Source organism: Leucoraja erinacea, chromosome 13, assembly GCF_028641065.1.
Source record: "Leucoraja erinacea ecotype New England chromosome 13, Leri_hhj_1, whole genome shotgun sequence".
Lineage (NCBI taxonomy): Eukaryota > Metazoa > Chordata > Chondrichthyes > Rajiformes > Rajidae > Leucoraja > Leucoraja erinaceus.
Window position 1 is genome coordinate 39,070,205 of NC_073389.1, and position 10,762 is coordinate 39,080,966.

Below are 10,762 nucleotides of genomic sequence, written 5' to 3' on the forward strand. Positions count from 1 at the left end.
CCTACTGGTTGAACAAGGAACTGGAAGGTAAGCAGTGCCTAAGCAACCAACCTATGGAGGGAATTGATTTTGCAGACAGGAATAGGCTAGGTTGCTCAAAGAATTAAAACAATTATAATATTTTAACCTTATTTTTAGATATGTGGAAAGACTTTTGGCTACAAACATAGCCTAAGACTACACATGGCTCACCATGGAGGGAAAAGGGAATTTAGCTGTGATATATGTGAAAAACTATTTGCTACAAAGCGCAGTCTTCAGGAGCACAATAGTGTTCACACAGGTAAGGAAACAAAGAACTGATAATTCATGGTTGCTAGAAATGTATGAGATCCTAGTGTAATTTCTCCAATAACAGGAAATGTTTCAACAGTGTAATTTATTTCTTCTTGCTTCAGTTTCTGGTGGTATTTATGTTTCTACACCTAGAAAAATAAATATTGCCAACAATGTGTCTTATGCTGTGAAGAGGTGTTTAGCTGATTGACCCTGGAGGCTATTCTGTGCTAACATCCCTGCAATATTCCCGTTCTTTCACAAAGTTTGTGTCTATTATTGGCTATATGGAGTTATTAAAGTCTTAATTTACTTTGAGATAATAGTGAAGGGAAGTCAAATCCATGTTTTGGCTATCTTATCTCCAACAACTTGTTGTAATCTCTTTCATCACGTTTCTGTGCTATCCACAATAATGAAATAACCTCGATCAAAGTAACAAATGACAGCCAATATAATTATGACGAAGGTAATCTCTCCTCCATCCTTCTGAACCTGTTTATAACCTTTGATTTGGTTGATATCGTTTTCCAAAGCCACTGTCATCCAGTAGGATAGACCATACTCACCTGGTTCCTCTCTTGTCTCTCTGGTGGTAGCCTGACTATAGGCAATGTGGCTTCTCCAATCAGACCTTCTGATGTTCTCCCAATGATTTCTACATGGCCTCTTATTCCTCATCCAAATATTGCATTCTGTTGACATTATGGAGAGTCTTAGAGTCAATGATATACCCAATTCTACCTCAATTATCCCGACTCCTGCATTGTCTCTACATTGATAAATGATTGCCTGACAGCCATTATTGGATGAACATAATGTTTCCCTGGTTTGATAATGGAATCACCAATACTATCTACAATCCTCTGCAAAAAAAAATTGTTCGAAAGTCATCAAATCCAATTATCTCCTTATTTGTCTGAAATGAAACTAGGTAATTTGATCATCACACTATAGGAAGGGTATGATTGCACTTGAGAGATTGCAGGGGCAATTCACCAGAATGTTGCCTTGGATGAAGTGTTCCAGCTCATGAGGAGTACTTGTCAGCTGTGTTTGATTTCCTTGCAATGGAAGAAGCTGGAGGTGGGGTTGCTGATTAAGACATGCAAAGATGTGAACAGTGTGAAAAAGGACAGATTATCCAAAATTGGGTTTGTCAAAATTTGAAGATGTAGGTTTATGTTATTGGGAACCAGTTATAGGTTTAGGTTACAGTTTTAGATGGGATCAGAGGTATTTTTCACTCATTGTGGTTGGAAACTGAAAGCCGCTCTCAGATTGACCCAGACAATTTGCAACCTCAATGTAAACTTTTAGCCTTATTTATTTTCCATTGCTATGATCAACTGTTTGTTCATCGAACATAATTTGCCTCTCGCCTGCTTGAGGCACAGTGATGCACCTAACAGGGTTACTATCTCACAGTGCAAGAGAGCTTTAATCCTGATCTTGGGTGCTGCCGTTGTGGAGTTTGCACTTTCTTCCTTTAATTGCATACGTTTCCTCTGGGTGTTCCAGTTTCCCCCTACATCCTAAAGAATTGCAGGTTGGTGAGTTAATTGGTGGCAATTACTCCTAGTGTGTATGTGAGATTAGAATCTCGGAGAAATTGATGAATATATGGGAGATTAATATTATTGTAGGATTATTATAAATGAGTGGTTGATGGTTGGTGTGGACTCGGTTGAGGCCAAGGGAGCCTGTTTCTATCCTTTATTTTCCATTACTCTGGCCCTCTTTCCGTGGCACCTTTGTTCTATTTTCTGCTCAATCTTGTGAATAATTTGGGACTTCTTTGCAAGGTACAGATCAATTAATCAAAAAGCAGAATATTCTGAGCAAAAAGTACACAACTTTGCCTTTCCTTTACATACTTAACTACTTTTAGAAAATTGGGGGAAATTTCCCCATGGATATCTATGATTTGTATTTTCGGCTCCATTTCTAAAACAGTTTATTTGCACGTATTTAAAACATATTTTATGACATTTAGCTTGGTATTTGGTTAATATTTTAGGTGAATCCAAGTACCTCTGTCCGACTTGTGGAAAATGTTTTAAACGTGCCTCTGGCCTCAGCAAACATTTAAAGAGACATTTGCCGAAACCTGCAATCAGAAGCTTTCAATGCACCCAGTAAGTTGTGGTATTTATTTATTTTAAAATGGTCCTTTATGGTACCTATACATTTGCCATTGATAGTGAAATGGCAAACTGAGTTTAATCTGAGCAAATGTAAGCTGTTCTACTTTGTGTCAAATGCAAGATAAAAGTGTACTGTAAATTACAAGATCCATGCAAGCATTGATGTATTGAGGGATCTTGGGGTGCAAGTCCATAGTTCCTGAAAATTGAAATACAAGTAGATAGTGAGGTTAAGAAAACATATGGCATACCTGCCTTTAGGCACTGTGTGTAGAAGTTCATACGTCATGTTGCATCTTTACAGAACTTTAGTTTATCATGTGCAATTCGAGTCGCTGCATTTTTGGAAGGTTGCAGAGGCTTTGGAGTAGGTGCAAAGATGTTCCCCAGGATGTTATCTCGAGGATAGGGCTCAGTTAAAAGGAGAGGTGGTCAAATTTGGACTGTTTTCTGTGGAGGTTTGGAGGCTGAGGGGTGACCTGACAGAAGTATATAAAATTGTGAGAGGGATAGATAGTCGGTGACCTTTTTTCCTCATAGTGGAAATGTCAAATACTAGAGGAGAAAGATTTGAAGTGGGAAGGGGGAAATTTAAAGGAGATTTGCAAGGCAATTTTTTTTTTTACACAGAGAGATGAGCGGAATGCACTGCCAGGGAAGATAGTGGAATTAGATACGATAGAAATAGACTGGCACATCAATAGGCAGGGATGTAGAATGTGCAAGCAATGGGATCAGATTTAAATTGGTATCATGCTCGACACAGAATGGTGGGCCAATAAGCTCCTGTGCTGTGCTGTTCAAGGCTCCAGGTCAATTGGCACATCTAGCAAAATGAAAGTTTGACTGAATGGACACAAAGTAGAAAACTGGATAGCGATGATTGCACTTGGTTATGAGATATTTGGAGTAGGCAGTATTAGGATCCCCTATCATTGTGGATTTCTGAATTCATTTTTATTTTTACTGTTTAACTTAGTACTTCACATTAATCAATCAGATCATGGTATCGCAAATTAATTGGACGGCTAACTCATTACAGTTAAATTGAAACGAAAATTTCTTCTGAGAGGATATCTTCACTTTTGTAGGTGTGAACGAAGTTTTTATGAAGCACGTGATCTGCAGCAACACATGTACAAGCACCTTGGGGTTAAACCATTTCAGTGCCAGATCTGTGGGAAGTGTTACAGTTGGAAGAAGGACTGGTATTCTCATGTAAAAGCACATTCTGTTACAGAGCCATACAAGTGAGTTCAATTGATATTTACAAAGGGAGTATAATTTGTATGTCAGAGATGTTTAACCATTCCATTACAGGATATTTATATAAATATTAATTATATTACACTGATGTGCATAAATTATCAAATTAATACTGAAGAAGGTAGGTGTAGATTAATTTACTTGGATTATTGACTGAGGGTTGGCAAGAGTATGGGATTTATTGTTGAAATGGTCATAAGGGCATGTACTTTTTTTCCTATCATTGCTGGCATAACAGATTATCTTACCAGCATTGCAGAATGTCAGTTGAATAGTGGGTTGAAATGGCTGGGACAGTGATTCAATATAACAAACATCTCATTCAGCAGTCCCCATGTCCATACATAGCTAGCTTATCAAAAAGTGCTCTGCATCATTTGGTCTCTTTGGAGCAAAAAATGATTTCATTTTTGTTATTAGTGCATGAAAAATCGGTTGTCTTTATTAGGGAGAGATGGAGACCATCTCTCGGTAAATACAAATGAGAAATACTCCTTTAGGATCTTGCCCATCTCCTGTGGCTCTACACAGAGGTGACCAGTTTGATTCCTAAGAGGTCCCATTCTTTAGTTACCCTTTTCTCCCTTATGTATTTATAAAATCTTTTGCGATTGTCCTTAATGCTACCCACCAGATCTATCTCCTGGCCCCTTTTTGCGCTTCTGATTTCCTTTTTTAGTTTACTCCTTAGCTCCCGAAACTCATTCAGGGATGCACTTTATCCCAGCTGCCGATACCTGCCCCATGCAACCTTCTTGTTTTTGACTAATGTCTCAAATTCCCTCGTCAGACAAGCTCCCTTACGTTTGCCTGCACTCTAACGGGTACACATCCTGAGCTTTCTTCAGTACACTTTTAAAAACATCCCACTTGGCCGATGTTCCTTTCCCATTTGATGACCTGCCCCAGTCAACTTGAGCGAAACCTTCTCTTATACCCTCAAAGTTGGCCTTACCCCAGTTGAGCATTTTAACACGTGGACCTTATCTGTCCCTATCCATAATTATCTTAAACCTAATCGAACTGTGGTCACTGGTCCCAAAGGGCTCCTCCACACACACTTCATTAACTTGTCCTTCTCAATTTCCCAATACTAGATCCAGCGTTGCCCTCTCACATGTGGGGACCTCCACATACTGCTTAAGAAAACTCTCCTGAACACTTTTGAGAAATTGCACCCCATCTGAACCCTTCATGCTACGATTTTCCCAGTCTATATTGGGAAAGTTAAAATCCCCTACGACAACAACCTTATTTGACCTGCAGCTGCGTGCAATCTCTCGGCACATTTGTTCTTCTAATTCTTGTTGACCAATCTGGGGTTTGTAGTACACCCCAAACAAAGTGATCACCCAATTTGTTCCTCAGCTCTTCCTGAAAAGTAATTGTAATCTTTGTATGCTTACTAATGTATAGATATTTTAATGCCTTGTTAAATAATTAGAAACTTGAGTGATTAAAATTAATTCTGGTGAGGTTGTTACACATTTGCTGGAATTTCTGCAGTTTGAAGAAGTCTAAAATCCACATTTATCTCATGTGAAAATAATCACCTAGGACCTGTAGGAAATGATGAATCCAATCTTCATTCTTTCTATTTTCAGGTGTAATGTTTGTGGAAAAGAATTCTTTGAAAAAGCTCTTTTTAGACGACATGTCAAAAAGGCCACTCATGGCAAGAAAGGCAGAGCTAAACAGATGCTCGACCGTACCTGTGAGCACTGTGGGAAGAAGTTTTCACAACTTAGAGAATATCGGAGGCACATGAACAATCATCAAGGTAAATTATAGCAAAATTCACCAAAAGTAAAATTAATGTTGGCTTTACACCATGACTTTCTATTGTCACTTTTTTAAGAATGTGACAAAAATGAAATGCGGTGATAAATATTAAAAAAAATTGAAATTTAAAATAAATTCATTGTCAATATTCCTTTTACATCACATTCTTTAAAACATACATATGCTCCCCACCTGTTCAAAAATCCCGATGGTTTGCCATTTAGCTTGCGTGATGTCACTGGGGCCCTGTATCCCATGCTCCATTTTAACATGTTGAGGTTCTGTATCCAATGTTCCCTTTGCATTCTTTGAGGCCCTGTATCCAGTGCTCCAATTTGCAACTTGCTATGGCCCTGTTTTCCCATTAGACTTGCCTGGAGTTCTCTTTCTCATACCCCCTGTCAACCTATTGGGCCCCTGTTCCCATGTTCCCTTTAAACTTTGACGCAAGGAACTGTGGATGCTGGAATCTTGCATGGAACAGTGCTGGAGTAACACAGCGTGTCAAGCAGCATTTTTGGAGAACATGGATAAGCAATGTTTTGGGTCTGGACCCTTCCGACTGAAGAAGGGTCCTTACCGGAAACATTGCCTATCCTTGTCTTTCAGAAATGCTGCCTGCCCTGCTGAATTTTTCCAGTACTTTGTGTTCTACTCCCTTTAAACTTGCTTTGGTCCTCCTTCCTCCCCTTAGGTTATAGCCGGTGCTTACCGGTGACTTTCATCGGCTCATTGGGGGAAAAAACCGTAAGCAGTAGATTTCAGAACCAAGGATAACCGACCGGTTAAATGTCCGCCGAGCTTCACAGCCGTGGATCTCTGGCTTCGTAAAAGTTGTCTCCACTCCTTCTCTCCCCCACCATTTTAAAGGACTTACCGCACACTGTGTCTGACAGTTGCCGTTCCAGTTGTCGTTTTTTCAGGCGACTGCCGGCAACTTGACAGTCGCCGGCAATTCCCCTGAAAAATTGCCTAAGTGGGACAGGCCCATTAATCTCCCTACCCCAAAGAGACATGAAAGTGTTCAGGTAAAGTGTAATTCCAGTCAGTGTGTCAAGAAATTATCTTTGGGGGGGGGGGGGGGGGGAGTAAAGGTGGGGGAGGGTTTTGGGGAAGGGAGGGTGGGGGGGGGAGAGAGAGAGGGAGAGAGAGAGAGGGGGGAGAGTGGGGGGGCAGCGTCCCCCACTGGGCGGCAGCGTCCCGACCAGGACTATCTGGGCCGAGGACTCTCAAAAGCAGCGCGACAGGTGATCGGGCTGGGGAGACGGAGAGGAGGTCGTCCCCTGTGACGGCCGCCATGCCCACTTTTTCACTGCACTTCCCCGCTCCTGCGCTGCGATCACGACCGCCGCCGCCATGTTGTAAAACTTCAAGGAGCCCAGCGGCCGCGAGGAACAGAGCCATTGTGACGTCATCAGATCGCTTCAGCACATCTATATACTTTTAAAACTCTATGGGTGTACGGCATTTTGCATTTGATTCGTTACTCCGCGCAAACCAGACGCAAAAACTCCGACATTTTTTACCATTTCGTTAGCGATTTTACTTTTATATTCACACATCCGCTCCTTGGTCAATTATTTCCCCAGATGTTGAGTAAAATTGGTCACAAAACTCAAACAAAACTCAACTTTTAAGATCTGAACGCTCTTACCAGCTGCTGACGTCACAATGCCCACATGCCGACCAATCCAAGCTGCTTCTCTCAAGTCATTTGGCAGCCCGGCTCTCCTCCCCCCCCTCCCCTCTTCCCCCCCCCCCCCCCCTTCTCTCTCTGCCCTCACTGTCTACCCCCCCCCCCCCCCCCCCCCCCCCATCTAGAAGCGCCTGCGAGGGGCGCTATGCGTCAGTACATAGGCCGATTATGGGGTAAAAGAAGCAAATTAATAATATTAATATATTAACAAGGGGGGTTAGTTAGTGTGTGTGCGGGGGGGGTAGTTAATGTGTGTGGGGGGGTAGTTAATGTATGTGGGGGGGTGGTTAATGTGTGTGACGCCGCATGCCCCCCCCCCCCCCCCCCCCCCCCTCAAACGCACGTTGGGGGAACAGACCCAACGGGTCTGCACTTGGTCTAGTTAGATTTTAAAATTCTCAGATTGGTGAAGAATTTGAAGATATAACTTGGGAAATAATAAATAAAATTTTCAGATGAGGTGATTTTTGACATCATGAGGTAAATCTCTACCAGAATGTGTAAAAAAACCATTACCGCGTCGGGTTTTCAAGGAGATGTGAATCAAAGAAAAAGACTCAAGTAAACAGACACATTAGTAAACATCCAAGATCAGAGTTTTATAATAATACTAGACCAAGGGGAACCCGTTTGGTGCTGTCCCCTCAACGCGTGGTTGCGGGGAGGCGGCCTTTGGCGTCACGCACTAACCACCACACAAACACACCCCTTGATGTTATTAATATTATTCATTCGGTCCTTTTACCCCACCCCCCGCCCTATCCACTCACACATAACTCCCAACTGCGCAGGCATGGCTAAAGAGGGGGGTGGAGAGCGACTGGGAGAGGGGGTAGAGAGGGAGGGGGAGTAGAGATTGTGGGGTGGGGGGTGGCGCGGCATCATAGGGGAGGGCTGGTTCCCGAACGCAATACTCCACCACTCACCCATAGGTCCCAATATTCACAACTCCCTAGAGAGGTGGGGGCAGGGCAGAGAGAGAGGGAGGGGGGTAGGGGAGGGGGGGGGGGGGGGAGAGGAGGAGGGGGGGGGGGGGGGGCAGAGAGGGGGGGGGGGAGAGAGGAGGGGCTCCCTCCCCTCCCCCATCCTCTCCTCCCACCCCTCCTCTCCCTCCTTTCCTCATCCCACCCCCCTCCACCACCCCCTCTCCCCCCCTCCCTCCACAACCCCTCTCTTCCCCCCTCTCTCTCTTTCTCTGTCCCGGGGAGGGGGTATACAGGGAGGGGGAGGTGGTAGAGGCAGCAATATCCAATGGTATTGCAGCCTTCATGAAAAAGGAATAAACCTAAATAAAAATCATATTTTTAGTATAATATTATTTATTTTCTGCTTGAATTATTTTTTTTTAGGTGTGAAGCCATTTGAATGTTTGACCTGTGGAGTAGCCTGGGCTGATGCACGCTCACTTAAACGACATGTGCGGACACATACAGGAGAACGGCCTTATGTCTGCCCGATATGTAATGATGCCTACATCGATGCTCGTAGTTTACGTAAACATATGACTAAGTTTCATAAAGAACATGTTCCTGGCAAAATAATGTTAGAGAAAGACACTCTTCAGTTTCATAATCAAGGAACGCAAGTAGAACATGCCATCAGAATCTTAGCTGCAGAAATGCAAGATGAACTGGACAAATCGGATTTAGTTGGCGAGGAAATTGAGACTCTCATCGTGAGCGGAGAAGCTGTGGAGGCGGTTGAAGCGGTCGAGGCAGTGGAAGCAGTCGAGGCAGTGGAAGCGGTCGAGGCAGTGGAAGCTGCGGAGGCTGTGGAGGCAGTGGAAGCTGTGGAGGCAGTGACCGCAGTGGAATCTGTTGAAGCTGTTGGTGTGGAAAACCAGGACGAGACACTGCCCAGGCTAACGGATCATGGAATTATGCAGGTGGTTAACTATGTATTATCTCAACAACAAGGACAGAAGCTTAATGAAGTTGATGAAACTGTGGAAGTGGAGGTTGCTCAAATTGGAGAGGCTGAAGAAAATGTGCAAGAAAACTGAAAAGTTTGGGACATATCCTGAATATTGATTGTATACATTATCAAATGTGGGCACTTGTTTATGTTTAAACCATTCTTCCCTAATAACATCGTGGTCCTGCAATGGCTAGAAATAAGTAACTGGCAGACTTTTCTAAGTATTTCTTGGACTCCTCACAAAGCAGTAATTCAAAGTGGACAAGTAATAATGATAAAGGGAAGGTTTGAATATTGAAACCAAAAGATATTTCTTGCATTTGAGTGGTACTTGTAGCATTCTGCAGTAAAGCTTGAGCTACCAGCAATTTTAGCAGCAATCGCATTTTTTTTCCCATTGCTTCCTTGTTTTAAGCATTGATAAATTCAATGGAAACTATCCTTTATCAGTATTTTATGCAGGAGATCTGAATTTTGTAGATTGCAACTCATAAGCATCCATAAATTATTTAAACAGGCAAATATTTACCTGTGTAAAATTTGACTAATTTCTTGTGCACTATACCAGAAAGAATGGGTCAGATTGTAAAAACAAGGAACTGCAGATGCTGGTTAATACACCAGCAGTTCGTGTCCAATGGGTCAGATACATAACCTGAGCATGGAAGAGGGGAACTGGCCTCATTTACCATGTACCTTTTAGAAGAAATCAGTAGAATTTGAATTTAACTGGGTGAAAGATGTTTATAAGCACAATGTTTGTTCTGAATAAATAAAAAAATAAAGGTTAGATTTCTAAATTCTCAGTTCAATTTCAACATGAGGCCGGCCCTGTTGGGATTATTTAAGATTTTGACAAATGGTTCTTCATTTCCAAGTTGAGTCCTGATGATTCCATTACTGTTAACTTCCATAAAATTATTAGTATAGGAGAAACATAGGGCTGCCATCCATCCCATCATATGCTAGTCGTGCTAAATTGGCTAAGGTGAAGCTCATCTTGAATACATTTGGAAATCCCTTAAGGTTGTTACATTCTTCTGTGAAATTGCACAATTCGGTTGTAAGGAAAGTGTTGTAAATCTAGAAATACTGATCTTGGGTCACAACAAGAGCAAGTTTACCTTTTTTTTTTGTCCAATAGGAGGCCTTTGGTGGGCAAATGAGTGAAATGTGATTTATGTAAATAAATGGGGATATAATACGTTTATGCATGTCTACAAGTTTCCAAATTCAGTCACTGTTAAACTATGTATATGTGACTTTAAAAATAATTTGCAAAAAACCTCCATGTAATATAGAACACTGAGAAGTTGGCTGTTTTCCTAATGATCTTGAGGCATTCCAGAAATATATATTAGGCAAAAACAATTTAAAGGTGCAATCAGGATTTTTGTTTGGAAATTCTGTCTTGTCTGGCTATAAGCTTTCATGCACAATTATTAAAAAGAAACTATTAAGTCTCATTAGCTTAATTTTTCTTTATCAGAGAACACACCAATTTTATATTAAAATTGTTATTTTGGTTTCAGTAAAAGCTTAGTTTTCTTTAATGTTGAATTGAATTATACCTAAAGATATTCACAGGATGTTGATGTCAGTGTCTTAAATGCCCTTGTAGATGGTGCCACTTTGAATGATAGTACATTAAACCCTTGTTAATATGGACCTCTTTGTA

At 41.7% G+C, this 10,762-nt stretch overlaps 1 protein-coding gene across 2 annotated transcripts in view; it reads left to right on the forward strand.

The window, feature by feature from the left end:
• zbtb11 (zinc finger and BTB domain containing 11) overlaps positions 1-10,550 on the forward strand; it is a 26,206-nt gene extending 15,656 nt beyond the window's left edge. For both annotated transcript variants that reach the window (XM_055644971.1, XM_055644972.1), the window contains exons 7-11: positions 139-283; positions 2,297-2,414; positions 3,515-3,673; positions 5,294-5,469; positions 8,517-10,550. In XM_055644971.1, the coding sequence (XP_055500946.1) occupies positions 139-283; positions 2,297-2,414; positions 3,515-3,673; positions 5,294-5,469; positions 8,517-9,169 (1,251 nt within the window). In that variant the 3' untranslated portion in view covers positions 9,170-10,550. The remainder of the gene's footprint in view (positions 1-138; positions 284-2,296; positions 2,415-3,514; positions 3,674-5,293; positions 5,470-8,516) is intronic.
• Positions 10,551-10,762: the final 212 nt, after the last annotated feature.